Consider the following 21395-nt stretch of genomic DNA (forward strand, 5'->3'; position numbering starts at 1 on the left):
AATTATGCTATAATAATAATAATAATAATAATGCATTTGTGTGTAATAAATTATGCTATAATAATAATAATAATAATAATAATAATAATGCATTTGTGTATAATAAATTATGCTATAATAATAATAATAATAATAATGCATTTGTGTGTAATAAATTATGCTTTAATAATAATAATAATAATAATAATGCATTTGTGTATAATAAATTATGCTATAATAATAATAATAATAATGCATTTGTGTGTAATAAATTATGCTATAATAATAATAATAATAATAATAATTTTTTAATAGCATAACAAAGCATTTTCCCAAAATATGTGTCACAATAAGATGTAAAAATCATCACATTTGCTAAAACAGAAAGAAAGCTGTGGCCAAATTAAGACTCAAAATCAGCCCAGAGTGGATGAAAACGACCCAACACAAGTGTTAAATTACTTTTCAAACAAAGCAATCAGAAAAGTAATTTAAATATAATAATAATAATGATGTGATATTATTAATGTTGTGTAGTAACGAGGGTTTCTCTACCTGGTGTGGTTCTCCAGCACTTTTAAAGGTGATGTTGCGAACCGAAGATCCCACATCTGGATGACTGGCAGCCTGTCGTCCTCTGAGGCCAGAACCAGCTGAGTGGCCACATCTGGATGCCACAGCATCCCTGAGCAGTGCATCTGAACACACACATGCACACAATATATTCTGCATAAAAAAATAACGCTAACTTTTGCATCATCAACACACTGTGACACTATTTTCATGACAATCATACACATTTCCCATCCATACTCTCATCATCACAAAGCAATTCACATCTATAAAGAGCAAAAACTATAGACCATTTCAATGTGGCGATGTCTTTGGCCATGAATATTTCATGCTTGCTCTTAAACTATTTCATAACTGTAACAAGAGGCAATTCATTCATAACTTAACGTTAAATCAGCTATCATAACCTTATCAATATGTGGACCGTTCAGGACTCTCGGATGCTATGGAAATTGAAAATGTAAAACAGGAAATGCGTTCGAACCATTGTTATTGTTTACATCCCCTCAAAATGGGCTATAAATTTTATATATACTAAACTTACTATTAAAGTAACAGATTAAAAAGTCAATATAAAAATATATATAAAACAAATAAATAAAAATAAATAAATAAATAAACAAAATAAATCACACTAACTGTACTTATTATTATAATAGTTTTTTTTTACAGAAGTATAATTATAAAGTGTATACATAGCGATTTTATTTATTAGTTTAGTTGTCTGGATGGTTTTTATTGCTATATTTAGATCTACTCATAAGTTAAAAAAATGAAAATCTGTAACTAAAAAGAATCAAACTATTAAAAATAAATATAACTTTAAATATTTGAACAACTTTAAAGTACATATATATTGATTTTTATTTATTTGCTACATTAAATCTATAACTAAACCTTTCTATAAAACACACACACATATATATATATATATATATATATATATATATAAATAAAATAATAAAGTTAATGACAATAAAGTCAACGTTAAATGTTTCCTTTATTCAAAACGTGAGTATATTTCAGTATTTTCAGGTGTAATGTGAGCAGAACATGCGCTTACCCTGTTGCTGTGGTCGCTGATTTTGATGATGGGCTCGTTCTTCCTCAGGTCCCACACCACTGCTTTCCCGCTGGGGTTTGCGGAGGCCAGAATGTGCTGCACTTGACTGTTCCAGGCCACCACGCTCACGTCCTCCGCCGGCTAGCACATGCACAAACATGCTAAAACCACCACGACGAATCATGTGACGTCCCTAACCACTCCATAACAGCCCAGAACAACAAATCCCAGCAAACACACGCTGCTGTACGGACCATTAGCGTTGTTTTTTCAGCTACTAATTAGGGCTGCACAGTACTGGAAAAAACTGACATTACGATGCATTGAGTGTTTAAGCTGCTAGAGATAATGTCAGCATAGACTCAGAGGATTATAGATGTGGAGTTTTAGATGAACAGCGACAGGAGCCACATAGACTGACAGAAGCATCAACACACACTGACCAATGACCACATGCAGACCTGACCAGCACTGAGAACACTGCTAGTGCTGTTTAACATCTATGCATAGTCATTTGTAGCTCCGCCTTCTTGCTAAAAAGAGCACAATCTCATTTGCATTTAAAGTGACAGACACCAAAACACCACAATTAAGATCAAAGCCTGAGAGGGTCAGTTTCAGAGAGTTAGAGAACATTATTAGTAAGGGTTTCACGATCCTCCAAATCCTCGATTCGATTACATTTTCGATTCTAAAGGCACGATTCGATTTTCGATTATGAATAATTAATTAATTAATGACCAATTAATTATTTGTAGCCTACCGTTTAAACTACCTGACCTGCATGGTCTTTGTTTTACCCATAAACAAATCATACAGTAAATGAATAAAGGCAAGACACACACATAATTACCACCTGTCAATCACTTTTTCTGCGGGACTCGTGAATAGGCAGTGATCTGTGTCGTTATAATGGCGTCGGTAAAAAAGACGCACAACCAACAGGAACCAGCCAACAGTATCTGAGGTGTTCGCTAAAATGACTGAGTACAAGTGAGTGAAAGATTGAAGCAGTCCTCTGACTGCCTGGACCTGCTGTCTGGAGCGCATGGCTGTGTGTGCGTCTGTGTGTGTGTGGTCACGTGATGTGCATTTTCAGAGGTAGAGAGGAAGGAGGGCTGCTCAGGAATGCTACACGCCACTGTGGATGTCAAATCGTTGTCTAAATGCCATTTAAAAACAAAGACAGTGTAAACAGGGCCTGAGTGTGTACTTTTCGCCAGCGGATTTGCAACGGGGGCGAGAGGAGGATCGCGATGCCGGTGTTGTCTATCGGACGAACCGTACGTAATACGTACATAGCAGAGCTTGCAAAACTGTGTTTTTTTTTGTCGACAACACGAACGTTGTCAACATAACTCACTGGAAATCCAAAATGCTTCCACACCGGCGACTTCATTGAAAGAGGAGAGGGTTTAAGCTCTGTCGACGGGTCTCCTGCTTCTGCAGTATAACAAGCACTTCAACAAGCCTGTTTTTTCCCGCTTGGCAAGCCAAGCTGACGTGACATGGGGGCGTGGCAGCATCAACGATTCTATTTTTTGATTCGATAATCGAAATGGAGCATAAATTTCGATCGATTTCGATTAAAAAATCGTGACACCCCTAATTATTAGTGTGCTACTTTCAGCTCAAACTTCACAGGAACGGAGATGAAAATGAATTAACAGTAAGGTACAGTGTTGAGATTTAGAAATTCACTTATAATTTGAGTCCAAATTGTTTAAATTGGCTTCAACTCTTATAGTCAAAGGTCTTAAAACCACATCCGAATCAAAATCTCACACTTTATTAAGATTCAACTTTGCAGTGGCTCCACAAATGTTCTGAAATGTTGTTCTTGGTTATTTATAATCCCATGCTGACATTGCAGATCTTGCGATGCAACTATTGAAGATTGACAAATAGCGATATGCCGCCCGAAACGATATATTGTGCAGCCCTACTACTAATGCACTGCTTAGAGTTAGTAGGAGCTTCATTTGCAAAGAGAAGAGGTTCATCACACCCACATCACACTCATTAAAATCACCATCACCTTCATCTTACCTCACAGAGCTGAAGAACGGAGACATAAGTGCATTTACTGACCATCAAATATTGCTATGATTGCACAACACACAACATTATAGAGCCGCCAGACTACAGAAACGAGCTGTACCTGTGACTTTGTGCCGGGAGTCATTGGATTGCTGAAGTTGTTCAGGTCCCAGATGTAGATCTCTGAGTCATTGGCTCCTGATGCGATCAGATTACTCTGAGATGAGGGAAAATTTAAATAAAACTGGTGTCAGTCTACTAACACACATGAAGCCTGTTGCACAAAGCCAGTTTGGGGTATTGGGTTCAAGAAGGTGAGATGGTTTTGCTTGGGTTTTGTTGCAACAGTAACTTTTATAACACTCTTTCCATAGATATTAAGACCTCATTGACACTTTAGGGTTCAACAAGTAACATTGGCCACATTTTAACCTCCAGTGCATTTATTAGCTAGATTTTAACATTTGAAGACCAACTTCATGGTGGCTTCAGAACAGTTTGAAAATAGTTTAAAAAGTATGGATAAATAAGCTAATTAGGATAAATAATGATTATTTTCATGTTTAAAATAGTAATTAGCAGGTGTGAATTAGCATGTTGGGCGTCACGGTGGCGCAGTGGGTAGCACGATTGCCTCACAGCACTCAGGTTGCTAGTTTGAGTCTCGGCTGGGTCAGTTGGTGTTTCTGTGTGGAGTTTGCATGTTCTCCCCGTGTTGGCGTGGGTTTCCTCCGGGTGCTCCGGTTTCCCCCACAGTCCAAACACATGTGCTATAGAGGAATCGGGTGAGCTAAACTGTCTGTAGTGAATGTGTGTATGGGTGTTTCCCAGTACTGGGTTGCAGCTGGAAGGGCATCCTCTACATAAAACATGTGCTAGATAAGTTGGCGGCTCATTCCGCTGTGGTGACCCCTGAACAAGGGATTAAGCCGAAAAGAAAATGAACAAATGAATGTTTAAAGCAAGAATTAGCATGTTGCTAGCATGTTTCTAGTATGAATTAGCATTTTTATAGTGTGAATTAACATGTTGACAGATTAAATTATGTATTAATGAGCATGTTGTTAGATGTTTCCAGTATGAAATAGCACGTTGCTTTCATATTTCCAGTATGGTTTAGCATGTTGCTAGCAGGCTTCCAGGATGGATTAGCATGTTTCTAGCATGTTTTCAGTATGGATTAGCATGATTAGCAAGTTAGATGGATCGTCACAGTGGCACAGTGGATAGCACAATCGCCTCACAGCAAGAAGGTCCATGGTTTGAGTCCCAGCTGGGTCAGTTGGTGTCTCTGTGTGGAGTTTGCATGTTCTCCCCGTGTTGGTGTGGGTTTCCTCCGGGTGCTCCCCCACAGTCCAAACACATGCGCTATAGGGGAATTGGGTAAGCTAGTTTGTAAGTGTGTGACTGAGTATGGTTGTTTCCCAGTGATGGGCTGCAGCAGGATGGGCATCCACTGCGTAAAACATATGCTGGAATAGTTGGCGGTTCATTCCGCTGATTAATAAAGGGACTACGGTGAAAATAAAATGAATGAATGATATACTGAAGCTAATCATAAGGGTTGATATGGCTTACCTGAAAGCGGTTGAAGTCGAGGGCTCGAACAGGTCCCGTGTGTTTATTAGACTGGCCAATCACAGCATCCTCTCCTGCGGTCAGAATCACGTCGGGATTGAAGACGGTCACGCTACCATTCTCACTGCCTCCGATGAGACGACCCGACGACGGCTGGACATCCATACCAAACGCCACCCAGATCAGACTGTGAAACCTGAAAACACACACTCAGATCAACACAAATACACACACAACACTCACAATCATGCATGAGTGATGTTCCTGTTAATGCTTTAGAGCAGCGATGCCCAAAGCAGAGCCCGCAGGCTGGAGTTGGTCCATTATAACCTTTGATTTGGCCCATCTGAGAATGATGGAGAGGGTTGGGGCGGATGCTTTTAAAGAGTCAAGAAACACCAGAGCACATGTGTTTGAGCTGTTGACAGTGGTATATGTGTCCCACACTGCTAAAAACACTATTAGGACACCTATATTTTGCTAAAAAGTGTAAATTGGTTGTTTTTGCGTTATTTCAAGCAAATTCGTACTTCTAGTTTGAAACGAATTTTTGAAGCTGCGTCACGGTCATGACATAATAGCGTGTATTCCAGCGTGCAGACTGGACGTCTGTGCCAGAGTGTGTCTTATTACGTCTTACAGTGTGCTGCATTAATGCATGAGTAAGGCTTGGTTCAAACCAATCAGCGCGCTCTATTGTGCAACTTCATTAATATTCATTACTGTCACAGTGTTTAGACGACAGAGACGCCACGTTGTGTTGGCAAAACAAGCGTGAAGTGTTGCTTTTATAGTTTGCTGCAGTGAAGTTTTGTTTTCATTTTCTCTCTGTGAGAGCTCAGCTGGAGTCACGTGTGGATTAACAGTGTACGCGACGCTCGACAACAATAACTTACGTGTCTAAGGAGGATTATTGTTTACCTGAGAGCTGTTCTCATCTGCAAACGCTGAGATCCGGATTCGCTGCTCGTCTCCTCTTAATAAAGACGCGGCTCTAGTTGCTGGTGATTGTCCTGTCTCTACAGATTTGGTAAGTGAGTGACCAGTGCTCTTTGTTTATTCAGTTTGTTCGTATCAAACTAACTATTACACAGAGTGTGAACATGTTAGCACCACAACCAAACTTTAACCTCGTGTAGGGTTTTTACCCCATTTAGTGACCGGAATAACGCACGCGGCTTTCTGACACTACCTGCTGTGTGCATCTCAGTTTCCCGGAAATGCGGAGGGTTTTTTCTCTCATTCGCCGTGCGGTATCAAACATTGCAAGAAAAATACACGCTTACAGCAGTTCCTCAAATCAAATATCTCGTTTGTCGCGAGGAACATGAATGAATTCCCTGAATGAAAGAGCCAAACTGCAGTTAAAATCCACCATTTAATCATTTGGCAAATAATTCGACTACAGTTGTCCATGTAAACACAGTCACTTTCTCCCGTGTGTGTGTTTGTGTGTGTGTGTGTGTGTGTGTGTGTGTGTGTGTGTGTGTGTGTGTGTGTGTGTGTGTGTGTGTGTATGTGTGTGTGTGTTTTGATTCTGAAACTCGCGCGTGCACAAATAGACACTCCCACACCATCCCACTTTAGTTCCTCCGACACTCCCCCTAAACAGAACTGGACACGCCCAATTTTCTGACTTTTTCCAAAGGAGAGGTGTGAAAACACCCTGCTGAAACGAGGGGGTTTCATATCCCTTTAATAAAGATCCTCATTTCTAAATGTGTGTTAATAATTACTTATTTAAATGTGTGCAAATATTTATATTTTTTTCCGTTTTCACAATAATATCAGTTTTAATATTGAATAACAAACAAACGTTTAGAAACAATCTAAAGTATTATCATCTGTTTTATTTGAATGTGTTATATAAAATACCTTCTATAGATTCTGGTAAACATTTTGATTGTAAACCTTAAAAGTCAAGTTATTTTTTATTTTGTGTGTTAGATTTTCGGCATAAATAGCAAAAAGTTCAGCATATTCTGTCTGGCAATGCTAATAACTGATTTCTTTTCTCTTTGTCATGATGACAGCACATAATATTAGACTAGATATTCTCCAAGACACTAGTGTTCAGCTTACAGTGACATGTAAAGGCTTCACTAGGGTAATATGGTTAACTAAGTTAATTAGGCAACAGTGGTTGGTTCTGTAGACAACTGAAAATGATTATTACTTAAAGGGGGCTAATAATATCGACCACAGCAGTTTTTACATTTAGTTTTTAATAACTGGTGTTATTCCAGCCAAACTAAAAGAAATGAGACTTTCTCCAGGAGAATATTATGGGAAACACTGTGAAAACTGCTCTGCTAAACATGACTTGGGAAATATCTGAGAAATTTCAGAGGAGGGCTAATAATTTTGCCTTCAACTGCATATACAGACATACTGATAATAATTCAGCGACTGATGTTCTACAGGCGTGTCAGAAACATGTTCAGCACGTCTCGCAGGATGACGACATTCATGACACATTCTGCCCTAAAGATGCTGTTAAACCTGCCTTTCTGCTATTGACATCAGGGTAAATTTAAAGCCTTCAATGTATGTATATATATATATATATATATATATATATATATATATATATATACACACACACACACACACACACACACACACACACACACACACACACACACACACACACACACACACACACACACACACACACACACACACACACACACACACACACACACACACACACGTATATATACAGTTGAAGTCAGAATTATAAGCCCCCCTGAATTTTTATTTTAGCCTCTTTATTTTTTCCTCAATTTCTGTTTAACAGAGAGATTTTTTCAGCACATTTCTAAACATAATAATTTTAATAACTCATCTCTAATAACTGATTTATTTTATTTTTGCCATGATGACAGTAAATATTATTAGACTAGATATTCTTCAAGACACTAATATACAGCTTAAAGTGACATTTAAAGGCTTCACTAGGGTAATTAGGTTAACTAGGCAGGTTAGGGTAATTAGGCAAGTCATTGTATAACAGTGGTTTGTTTTGTAGACTATCGGGGGAAAAAAAATAGCTTAAAGGGGCTAATAATTGTGTCTCTAAAATGGTGTTTATTTTCAAGCCAAAATAAAACAAATAAGACTTTCTCCAGAAGAAAAAACATTGTCAGACATACTGTGAAAATGTCCTTGCTCTGTTAAACATCATTTGGGAAATATAAAAAAGAAAAGAAAGGAAAATTCAAAGAGGGCGAATAATTCTGACTTCAACTATATATATATATATATATATATCAGAGCTCAACAATAAGGACTGCCCGGTGGCCTGGGGCCAGCATGCGAGGCGCTCAGCACAGTAGGCAGGATTGTTACTGGCCCAATTCGAGGTGCCTAGTCACAAAAGTTCAATTTGTCTGCGACTATTTGTCAATTGCATATGAATACAGTCTTAGAATGGAGAAACAGTTTGTGCTTTTAAGCCTTTGAATGCTCCCTTGTCAGTGATGTTGTAAACACTATATTACTCTCCGGTTCCTTCTATCTGATTGGATGTTGTGAGCATGTCGTTTCTTTGTAACCTGGTAAAAACCAGTACAGCGAAATTAATTATATTAGACATTTACATGGGTACATTGCAACCATTTGCTCATTATACATTTATTAGCATTTTAAAATATTTAAATTCTAGATTTAAAACACATTTTTGACACAATATTAAAAACATGTGGCTAAGAAATGGCTTTTAACTTAACTTTTTTTTGTGTGTGTGAAAATAATGGCAGGGCAAGTAAAAATCTGAACCTCTGGCCCAATCGGGCCAGTAGAAACAAATCCTCATCGCTGAACCCTGTGTATATATCAATCATCAAAATACGTCTATATGCAAGTGTAAAATATGGCAAAGGCTTTTCCTATGATTCATTATGGAGAGACAGCAGTAATGTACGTATATACCTGAAACCCTGCAGATTAGTAGATCAACTAGTTTTTTGAAGACCATTTAAGGTGTGTTTGCCTGTGCATAAGTCACAGACAGCTACACACAACTGCTTTTGTTACAAAAGGAAAAAATTAGGCATTTGTTAACATCTTAAACATGCAGACTTTTAAAAACAGGTCCATGCGGTGTACAGACACAACCAACACTTTTGTTTAGTTCTGGTTTTTGTGTGTTCGTCAATGAAATACAGTAGGGCTGTACAATATTAAGAAAAATCTGACATTGCAATAATTTATATTTCTGTGATACCTATACATTCACTGGCCACTTTATTAGGTACAACCTACTAGTACCGTGTTGTTCCCCTTTCACCTTCAGAACTGCTTTAATCCTTGGTGTTGTAGATTCAACAAGCTACTGGAAATATTCCTCAGAGATTTTGCCCCATATTGTCATGATAGCATCACACAGTTGCTGCAGATTTGTTGGCTGCACATCCATGATGCCAATCTCCCGTTCCACCACATCCCAAAGCTGCTCTATTGGATTGAGCTCTGGTGACTGTGGAGGCCATTTGAGTACAGTGAACTCATTGTCATGTTCACCAGTCTGAGATGATTGAGCTTTATGACATGCTGCGTTATCCTGCTGGAAGTAGCCATCAGAAGATGGAGACACTGTGCTCATAAAGGGATGGACATGGTCAGCAGCAATACTCAGGTAGGCTGTGGCGTTGATGCTCAATTGGTACTAATGGACCCAATTGGCTCAATTGGTACTAATGGACCCAAAGAAAATCTCCCCCACACCATTACACCACCACCACCAGCCTGAACCGCTGATACAAGGCAGGATGATCCATGCTTTCATGTTGTTGAGGCCAAATTGTGAGCCGAGCATCCGAATGTGTCAGCAGAAATGGAGACTCATCAGAGCAGCAACGTTTCTCCAATCTTCTATTGTCCAGTTTTGGTGAGTCTGTGTGAATTGTAGCCTCAGTTTCCTGTTCTTAGCTGACAGGAGCGGCACCCGGTGTGCTCTTCTGCTGCTGTAGCCCATCCGCCTCAAGGTTGGCCGTGTTGTGTGTTCAGAGATGCTCTTCTGCAGAGCTCGGTTGTAGCGAGTGCTTATTTGAGTTACTGTTGCCTTTCTATCAGCTGGAACCAGTCTGGCCATTCTCCTCTGACCTCTGGCCTCATCAACAAGTCATTTGCGCCCACAGAACTGCCGCCTTCACCTGATGTCTACATGCCTAAATGCATTAAGTTGCTGCCATCTGATTGGCTGATTAGAAATTTGCATTAACGAGCAGTTGGACAGGTGTACCTAATAAAGTGGCCGGTGAGTGTAAGTTATTAAAATTAGCAGAGGAGTGTGTTTTGTGTGTAGTGTATGGCGTGGTGATGGACCTGTTGGAGGTGGCCAGAGTTCCTCTGAGCTTCATGTCCATTGACGTATCTGAAAAATCCATATCGAAGATCTCCAGGGCAGAGCTGGTGTTAAAGGAGGCGTCTAACTGCTGCGCTGCGGTGCCTGCAGACACCACATGGAGAAGATTATCAGCCTTTTCCACAGTCAAAGTCAAGTGCTTTGAAATGAGCATCTTATTATTTGATGTTTGGCGTAATCTCAACTAACTCATGAAAAGAGGGCGGGACACAATGTAGCCCCTCCCCTTTTAAATGACAGCCAATAGCATTTTGTTTTAATTACAGCTCTGCCAGTGAAAGGAGACATACAATCATACATACACACACATACACACACACTCTTAACTTACACACACATACAATCACACACACACACACACTCTCTCTCTTTCTTAACTTACACACACATACAATCACACACACACACACGCACGCGCACGCACGCACGCACGCACACACACACACACACACACACACACACACACACTCTCTTTCTTTCTTAACTTACACACACGCGCGCACACACACACACACGCGCACACACACGCGCACACACATACGCGCACACACACACGCGCGCACACACACGCGCGCACACACACACACGCGCACACACGCGCGCACACACGCGCGCGCACACGCACACATGCACATGGACACGCACACACACACACACACACACACACACACTCTCTTACCTAAGGCCAGGTAGGCCGAGTGTTACATTTACACACACACCTAAGGCAGGTAGGTTGGGTGTTACACACACATACAATCATACACACATACATACATACATACACACACACACACACACACACACACACACACTCTCTCTCTCTCTCTCTCTCTCTCTCTCTCTCAACTTACACACACATACAATCACACACACCTAAGGCAGGTAGGTTGGGTTTTACACACACATACAATCATACATACATACATACACACACACACTCTCTCTCTTAACTTACACACACATACAATCACACACACACACACACACACACACACACGCTCTCTTACCTAAGGCCAGGTAGGCCAAGTGTTACATTTACACACACACCTAAGGCAGGTAGGTTGGGTGTTACACACACATACAATCATACACACACACACACTCTCTCTCTCTCTCTCTCAACTTACACACACATACAATCACACACACCTAAGGCAGGTAGGTTGGGTCTTACACACACATACAATCATACATACATACATACATACATACACACACACACACACTCTCTCTTAACTTACACACACATACAATCACACACACACACACACACACACACACTCTCTCTTACCTAAGGCCAGGTAGGCCAAGTGTTACACTTGCACACACACCTAAGACAGGTAGGTTGGGTGTTACACACACATACAATCATACAATCATACATACATACATACATACATACACACTCTCTCTCTTAACTTACACACACATACATACTATCACACACACACACACACACACACTCTTAACTTACACACACATACAATCTCTCTCTCTCACTCACACACACACACACACACACACACACACACACACACACACACACACACACACACACACACGCTCTTCCCTAAGGCCAGGTAGGCCAAGTGTTACACTTAAACATACACCTAAGGCGGGTAGGTTGGGTGTTACACACACATACAATCATATACACACACACACACACACACACACACACACACACACACACTCTTACCTAAGGCCAGGTAGGCCGGGTGTTGTCTGGCAGGACTCCACGCCTGTGTGGCCGTCCTGAGGATCTCCTTCACCCTCATCTTCCTCACCTGAAGACAGAAGAGCAGCACACGGAGCTGTCAACACTCACTGCACACTTCAAATCAAATTACCTGAATCATTACTTTACCAGGTGACTGTATTAGCACAATCCCGTCACAGAAAATGAACTGAAACACACCCTGTAATGTCACCCAGACTGCAACAATCTGTATTCTTAATAGTAAATAATAATCCTAATGAACTGAGTGTGTAATAAACAGCGTGCAGTTCATATAGAGCTTAAGTGTATATTGATAATCGAGTTTGTTTATTCCTCATCAGCTGCTGTTAGCGTTAGCATTAACCTGCTGCTCACTGTCTGCGCTTCAAAAACACACCAACACACGGAGAAGAGAACAGTAGCACAAACAATAAAACATTATAACATCGTGTTTATCATTAAAAACAAGAATTAAAGTGTGAAATGTACACTTACGGGGTTGTGTGACTGCTAGTCTCGTCTGTGTGTTGAGGAGAGTTCGGCGGCGCTCCTCGCGTCACTCATGGGGAATGTAGTCCACGGCGGAATTGTAGTGCAGTACGGAAACCGGCGATGGCCAGAATTCACGCGATAATGATTTAAATTTTTTTTTAGACATAATAATGACCAGATACTTAAAAATCTGTTACCACTCTCCTTTTTATGCCTACTGTTGTACACAAAATCATATATTTTGAAAAATGTTGAATCTCTGCACTGTGGATTTCCATAGTATTTGTTTTTCCTACTATGGAAGTCGATGATCGTGGCTTTATACTTTCTTATTTTGCGTTTAACAGAACTTCTAAAGGCTTGGAACCACTTAAGGGTGTGTAAATAGTAAGTGAATGTTCATTTTTGAGAGAAATATGGCTTTGAAAGTTTGCTAAACGCTCTCAACTTTGGATTAATGGTAAATTTGCTGAATAAATACTACATTTTCTATAAGATTTTAAATATTTTATCCCCAAGTCCTATTTTATCAAAGCCAAACATAATTGACATACACCCATACTGATTAACATAATATCAGTAAAATGTGTTTTAATCATAAACAAATGATTAACTTTCTCAAAGCAAAAACTTTCCATTGTATCCACATATCAATATTTGGGAATCAGTCTGGACTCTCACCTCACTGATTGTAACCATGTTCAAAATGTTTATAAAAAGCTGAAACAAAAGCTGTTTGTTTATGGCAAAATTAGGACAAATTTGTCTTTTTCTGTTTCAGAAACTTATCTGCATGCCATAATCTTGTCTACCTTGTCTTACTGTCTGCCTATTCGGTCTCTCACAACAAACGATATCTTGGAGCCAATAGCTAGACTGTACAATCGGGCCTATAAGATCCACAACAGACTTTCTGGATAGACACATCACTGTTTTGCTTTATCACTTTCTAAAGCTTTAACATTTCAAAACTACATCAAGAACACAGGTATCAACCTGTACTATCAAGTTTTGAATAGCTCCACCTCAGCAGCCCTTTGTGCATTGGTACCAAAACTCAACACAAGGACTGATCGTTCCACCAGATCTGCAACAAATGGATGTTTGCCAGTACCGGCTTTTAAACACTGTTATGGACAGAGATCTTTCTTTTATGTTTTCACAAGAGCCTGGAATGAGATCCCTCAACATCTCAAAACAATACCAACACTGAGACTTTAAAAATCCCATGCTCGTCATCTGATGGTCACCTATCGCTGTAGCCACTGAGATAGTAGCCTGCTTTTCTCTATTTTATATGTTTGGTGATTGTTTGTACTGTGTTGATGGATGAGACGTCTGTCTGTTTTTATGTTCTGCACAGCAGGAGCCTGCTGAAAAACAGCATTCATGCTGAGTCAGGCCCGATTATCTTTTAATCTTTTCCTGTTTAAAAATTATAAATAAATAAATTTAATATTTATTTTAGTTAAAATTTTAATAGTTTTATTTATTTGTCAGTTTTACTATTTTTTATTGTTTTTTTTTAAATTTTATATCAATAAAACATTTGTAAGTTTCATTGTTGAACTTAACGTGTGTGTGTGTGTGTGTGTGTGTGCGTACACCTTTAACATACACATTTAAAAACTAAAAGTTACAAAACAAATGACTGAACATTTTTATAAAATCATATCTGAGCAGTGTTAAATTAAAAAAAAAATTCTGACAGCGGCCAACACGGTGTCACAGCATGAAGGTCACTGGTTCGAGTCCCGGCTGGGTCAGTTGGTGTTTCTGTGTGGAGTTTGCATGTTCTCCCCCATGTTGGCGTGGGTTTCCTCTGGTTTCCCCCCACAGTCCAAACACATGCACTATAGGGGAACTGATTAACTAAAGTGTGTGTGAATCAGTGTGTATGGGTGTTTCCCAGTACTGGGTTGCAGCTGGAAGAGCATCCGCTGTGTAAAACATATGCAGGAATAGTTGGCGGTTCACTCCACTGTGGCGACTCCTGATGAATAAACGACTAAGCAAAAGGAAAATGAACGAATGACATTCTGTCATCTCATTTTAATAAAACAAAAGTGAAATAAATAAATGACAAACTCAAGAGGTGACAATCAAATGTGATTTATTAGAGAGACAGAAATATACACAAGTTATAGAAGAGCGAGGTTTGCAGCATTAGATCTCGTAGTTTTTGACAGGCTCAGGCTCTTTCTCTGGATCTCCTCCTCTCTCCAGATACAGGTTGTTGTAGGGATACTGTTTGGCTGCCTGGAAAAAACAAATCAAAACACATTAATTCCTAAAGAATAACACCACATTCAGAACGCTTGTGGATAACACAGAACCGAGTGTTGTTGATGCAGCAATTAATAACGCTTTACCTTATAGGGTGTTCATAAGACTATCATTAAACCTTTATAATCATGACATGACACATGAATGGGATTTAATGCATGCTTATAACACCTGTTATTAAGTTTGATTTGCTCAGTCAGGACATTTAAAAGTGTTTATGACAACAAATACACCACAAACTGTCCTTGTCTTAATCATGACAACTTGAGATTACCAACACAACAAATCTCATCATAAATCCGTCATAAGCATGATTGTAAACTAAGCATTTTGGCTATTACGCAGCACACTACTCACCACGGGTTGGTAGGAGGGTAAAACCTCCCCCATCCCAAACATGAACATGGTGAGACCCAGAAACCCAAACAGCCACAGTCTCATGGTGCGCCAGTCCAGGGGTGTGGGAGACGTGTCCACCCGGTTCCTGATGTACATGTCGAAGTGATAATGCATCTACAACACAAACAACAAACACAGCAAAACAATGACTGATGCATTCACACAAGAGCAACATAAACCATGCAGTCATGTCGTTTCTTTATTTTAATTATACAAAAGACGAACAAATAACAACACTGAGGAGTCACATTCAATCTTTTAGTTTGATTAATGATAATTATTCTCTTAAAATTCCTCCAGAAAGCACATTTTTAATATAAATATCTCCTAAAAAGCATTATCTAATATAATTTAGTAAAACACATACTATTAAAGTATGTTTTATCATCAAAATATTCCTACAGAAAGTCTCAATTAGGTTTTTCTGCCCCTTTAAATAAATATAAGTGTGTAATGCCGAGTTCAGACTGCATGATTTTCAAAGTAGTCGTGTCTCAGATGTGTTCACACTGCTTGACTATCTGCGCTGGCGTTTCATCGCTGCTTTGTTTACACTGCAAGATGGATCGGCGACATGGACTTTCACATTGCATGACTTTACTATAGGAAGAATCGCCGTCAACTTCGTCCAAACTACGTCTCACAGCCAAAAACACGTCGTATATCTTTTGTTCTTAACTACATAATGAGAAAGACGCCTTTAATGGGGTAGAACATGTACATGTCTGCTCACCTGGGTTTAAAGGGAATTAGCCATTTCTCCTCAACGTTGATAATAAACTAATGTCTTTCTGTATGAAACGTCAAACAGACACGGTTGCTCCTGAGTCCTGTCACACCTCCACTAGTTTTTCCTCCATTTCGTGGGTCCAAATATACCGAAAAAGAGTGCTTTTAACTTCTCCCCCAGCCTCCCGCTGGCCTGCAGCAGGTATACACACACACGCACACACAAGTGAATGCTGCTCTCTCATTGGCTGTAGGCGATCGCTGATGTTATTTTCAGTCAGAACTCAATTCACATTTGCTGTTGATTATCATATATTAATGACTGACAGACAGTTATATATTAATTTATACGCAGTATAATTGATTAAAGTTTTGCTGAAGTATAGATCAAATGCATTATAATCATCGGGCTATTAGAGCTGTGTGTGATGTATACTGGTCGTTTAGGAGCTGTAGATTAAATCTGATCTAAAACATTGGCTTTAAAAGCGCTTGAGTCCATCCCTGGGATGCTTTTGCCCACAGAGGCTGTCTGTGTGTGAACTGATCATTCCACGGAGAATTAAAGCAACTGAAAGACAATTCCTTGTGAACAGGAAGAAAATAATTTGCCATTTTAGCATGTAGGAAAACCGCATGCTGCTTTAAACCTTATATGCTGCTGGTTTGCTCTGCTTTCGAAGGCATGCAATTGAACTGAAAAGCAGCATGGAAATGTGTGCATGTCAAAACCTGGAATGTGCACAGTCATGCAAAGCAGCTCAGCGAACACAATACTGAATGCACATGTGCACTGACAGCTCGTGTGTGAATGCAGAAAGCAAAAACCTGATGTAAACTAATGTGCATAATAGGGTTGTCACAATATACCGGTATGACGGTTTACCACGATTTGAACGTGCACGATTATCATACCATGAACAATTGCATATCAACGGTTTTAACCCTTAAAGACCGAGACAGCCGCCCGCGGCTAAAAATAAGTATAGCTCTTAAATGTTTAATAACTTTTGATCCGCTGATCTGAGTCTTAGCTTTCCAGTGCTGTATCACATAACATTTGCGGACTCAGAGGCTCCGGAATCAGTGCAGTTACGTCATCAAAATTTGACAACGCTGATTTGACAAAGAAACATTGCAGACAACCATATCCAAATCCATATCCACAGACAACCATATCCATGCTGGCACATAAAACCTAAGGATGTTCCATATTGAATCTAGTTTCGTTATGTAACTATTTATAGTATAGTAAATATTTATATCTATTTTTTTACTGAGGATTTGCACCATGTTTATTTGGACTTTATTTGGACTTTGACACATTATTTATTATTTTCTTATTTTTTATTTGTTCATTGTAAGTGGTGTTGTTTATAGTAACTGAAAATATATTATTTGGAAAAAGTCAAATTTGCTTCACTGTTCTATTATTTTGTAACATTTGTAACATACCGCTAGTGCATAATGATCATGTCACTGGAAACAATGTTCATTTGAAGAACGTCCACACTCACTACATTACTCCCTAAATGCAAGCATCCATCTCTGGAGTTATATTAGTGTTAGAAGAATTAGTATAGGAAATGTCATAAGTTACATGCTCAAGCAAATATGCTGGCGAGAATGTTTTGTTCATAGCACGTTAAACTAAATCTCTGTATATCAAGAACATATTGCAGTTGTTGATACAGTTGAAGTCAGAATTATTCGCCTCCTTTGAATTTTTTTTTCTATTTTAAATATTTCCCAAATGATGTTGAACAGATTCAGGAAATGTTCACAGTATGTCTGATAATATTTTTTCTTCTGGAGAAAGTCTTATTTGTTTTATTTGGGCTAGAATAAAAGCAGTTATTAATTTTTAAACCCCATTTTAAGGTCAATATTATTAGCCCCTTTAAGCTATTTTTTCCCCAGAGTCTACAAAACAAACCACTGTTTGCTTGCCTAATTACCCTAGTGAAGCCTTTAAATGTCTCTTTAAGCTGTATAGAAGTGTTTTGAAGAATATCTAGTCTAATATTATTTACTGTCATCATGACAAAGAGAAAATAAATCAGTGATTAGAGATTGTTCATTGGGAGTTTCCCAATGATGGGTTGCAGCTGGAAGGGCATCCACTGTGTAAAACATATGCTGGATAAGTTGGCAGTTCATTCCACTGTGTAGACCCGAGATTAATAAAGGGACTAAGTCGAAAAGAAAATGAACGAGTTTTATCAAATTAAAATTCTTTGGGTCCCAAGCCACCAATTTCAATAACTGATTTGCATGCATATTGTGATTGTTTGCATTTTGAGTTAGATTAGATTCAACTACTTTTATTGCATGTTACAGTACAAAGCAATAAAATGCATTTTATAATTACTAGTATATAAACGAGTGGAAAAAACGCTGATATATGGATATTTTAACATCAGCTATTCCTAAATAAATTATGATTTATTAGGGATCAAATCATGAAATGACAGGATTAAACCTGAATATGTGTGTATTGTATATGTGTAATAATGTTTGTTCTTCTGGAGAAAGTCTTATTAGTTTTACTTCGGCTAGAATAAACGCAGTTTTTTATTGTTTTAAAGTCATGTTAAGGTCAATATTATTCACCCCTTCAGCATTTTTAGTGTTGGATTGTCTCTAGAACAAACCACTGTTATACAATGCAGAGTTCAACACTAAGGATTTTTTCTACTGGTCCGATCGGGCAAGTGTTTCAGATTTTTACTTGCCCTGCCAAAATTTTCACTGACTCCACCAAAAAAAAGAGGAAATTAATAGCTATGTTTTAGCCGCATATTTTACATAATGTGTCAAAAATAAATATGATGTATTTGATGATAATAAATATGTGTCTGCGAATCTAGAATTTCAATACTTAAAAAATTGTTAATAAAAGTGTTTTGCAAACAAAAAGAGCAGTATAGAAAATGTGGAGGTATTTTATTGCGGTTCGAAATTACTTAACAAAAGGTGGGTGACTTGTCAAACTGACAGCAAACTTTGCAAAACATCACTTAATTTTTTTTGTTACGTTGTTCACACGTAAATGTCTGCTTCCAAGACGTTAGAAACAGACATTTTCTTTTAGCCTTATAATTTGATGTTGCTGCCATGTTGCTGTTTGATTGTTCGCTGTACTGGTTGATACCAGGTTGCTGAAAAAAATAGCATGCTCAAAACATCAAATCAAAGAAGAGGAACCAGAAAGCAAAATGGTGTTTACAACATCACAGAGAAGGTAGTGTTTAAAGACTTAAAAGCACAAACTTAAAATGCACGCAATTGACAAATAGTCGCAGACAAATTAAATGTTAGTGACAAGTCAGCACTGTTCCAATCGGGCCAGTAATGATCCTTTCTACTGTCCCAATCGTCTCTCACTCTGGCCCTGGGCAACCGGGCAGTCCTTATTGTTGAGCCCTGCAATGACTTGCCTAATTACCCTAACTTTACCCTAATTACCCTAGTGAAGCCTTTACATGTCACTGTAAGCTGAACACTAGTGTCTTGAAGAATATCTAGTCTTATATTATGTGCTGTCATCATGACAAAGACAAAATAAATCAGCTATTAGAAATTAGACATTTATATATAAAAATGTGTTGAAATAAATCTGTTAAACAGAAATTGGGGAAAAAATATTAAAGAATTTAAAATTAACAGGAGGTTGAGTAATTCATTCAATTCATGCATATATTTTTATATAAGTTACTTGTATGCACCATGAACTCCCCAATAGGATAAATAAAGAGTCTGAACTGATCTATTAAACTGCACTCACCGGTTCTCCCCAGTTTCTCCTGAGATCTGGATGGTCCCACTGATAATAAGGGTCTCTCTCGTGCTGTGATCGGCTGGGCAGCATGGGGTAATCGCCACTCCTGCAGCACAATGGTTAAAGAAATCAGCACACGTTCAGCTTTCTGGAAACACTTTATGCATAATCATAACTCACCCCCAGCCATCATCAGGATAGGGCTGATAATCCTCAGGCCTCATGTTGTATTTCTTGGCCGCTGCTGCTTTCTCCTCTGCGGTTTTGGGGTACGGACCGGGCAGACTGTCCTTAGAAGAACCAGAAGCTGCAACAAAACACACACACACATTATTATTATTATTATTATTATAACAAACACACAAATACCAGATTACACATGATTCCTATAGAATACAACCATGAATACAAAGAAATTAAGCCTGTCACAGTCATAAATGAATCATGTTGTCGTAATTAAGCAATAAAAAAATATAAAGCTATTCCTTAAAGTTTCATACACATATAGGAACAAAGGACAAAGTTCTGCTTGATTTAAATGAGACTGAAAGAAAAAACACTTCTTTCTCTATATACATTATATATTATTAAATTATTCTTACAGAATTAGAGGAATTAACGAGCTCGTTCAAAACTAAGTGTAAATAAACTATAATAAACACTAATGGGTTTCACAGAATTAATCATTGTAATTAAGTGTTAGATAATTAATCTTCGGCATAGGATTCATGATCGTGACAGGTTTAATAGAAAACTGCACACCTTTAATAATGCGACTGTAACAAAAAGCAATTTCTTACAAGAAAACAGTAATAACTGCTCGCAGTTAAGCGCTAATTACATTTGTTTACACACTGCTTAAACCGACAGTGGGCTAGTTTAGCGTGTTAGCTCACTGGCCTTGACGTGAAGGTTATCGTTCGTTTTATCCTGCATAACACTGTATATATAGCCCGTATTTAACGTATAAGTGAGAAAGACATGCATGAAACAGCACCTGCTCTCGCTCCGCGGATAATAGCAGAGATTGAAGAAGATTTTCCTTTAGTTAGAGCTGGGGTCAGGAGACCCGCTCTGAACGCCGCCATCTTGGCTCACTGACACCTCCAAGTGCACATGCGCGTATTGCGCGGCTGCTATTGGGAGCAGTGGAGAGACACGCCCATATACTGCAAATAAAGTAGAACACGCCTGATGTGACTCAAACTATTACAAAAAACACACATTTATTGCTTTTATTGCATTAAACACGGCATTATTGAGAATTTAAAATCATTAATATTATTATTAAACGAAACACGGTAATATTGTTGTTGTTATATACAATATGAAGATTTAATATATATGTATAATGTGTTATACATAAGCATTTGCTTGTTTGTTCATT

General features: G+C 38.6%; 2 protein-coding genes across 5 annotated transcripts in view; both read right to left on the minus strand.

Annotated features, from left to right (window-relative positions):
* Nucleotides 1-12883, minus strand: part of sec31b (SEC31 homolog B, COPII coat complex component) — a 48792-nt gene extending 35909 nt beyond the window's left edge. For all 3 annotated transcript variants that reach the window (XR_012388269.1, XM_001921546.9, XM_068224841.2), the window contains exons 1-7: nt 12817-12883; nt 12301-12388; nt 10562-10685; nt 5234-5429; nt 3777-3872; nt 1616-1756; nt 535-677 (exon numbers count right to left, since the gene is read on the minus strand). Coding sequence is in view for 2 of the 3 variants with exons in the window: in XM_001921546.9 (XP_001921581.4) it covers nt 535-677; nt 1616-1756; nt 3777-3872; nt 5234-5429; nt 10562-10685; nt 12301-12379 (779 nt within the window). In the remaining variant the exon portion in view is untranslated. The remainder of the gene's footprint in view (nt 1-534; nt 678-1615; nt 1757-3776; nt 3873-5233; nt 5430-10561; nt 10686-12300; nt 12389-12816) is intronic.
* Nucleotides 12884-14909: 2026 nt separating this feature from the next.
* On the minus strand, nt 14910-21122 carry ndufb8 (NADH:ubiquinone oxidoreductase subunit B8). 2 transcript variants are annotated; one of them, NM_200855.1, is given in 5 exon segments: nt 14910-15072; nt 15457-15612; nt 20015-20114; nt 20189-20315; nt 21006-21106. In NM_200855.1, coding segments are annotated over 5 exon segments (567 nt in total). In that variant the 5' UTR covers nt 21097-21106; the 3' UTR covers nt 14910-14979.
* Nucleotides 21123-21395: the final 273 nt, after the last annotated feature.

This window comes from Danio rerio, chromosome 12 (genome assembly GCF_049306965.1).
Source record: "Danio rerio strain Tuebingen ecotype United States chromosome 12, GRCz12tu, whole genome shotgun sequence".
Lineage (NCBI taxonomy): Eukaryota > Metazoa > Chordata > Actinopteri > Cypriniformes > Danionidae > Danio > Danio rerio.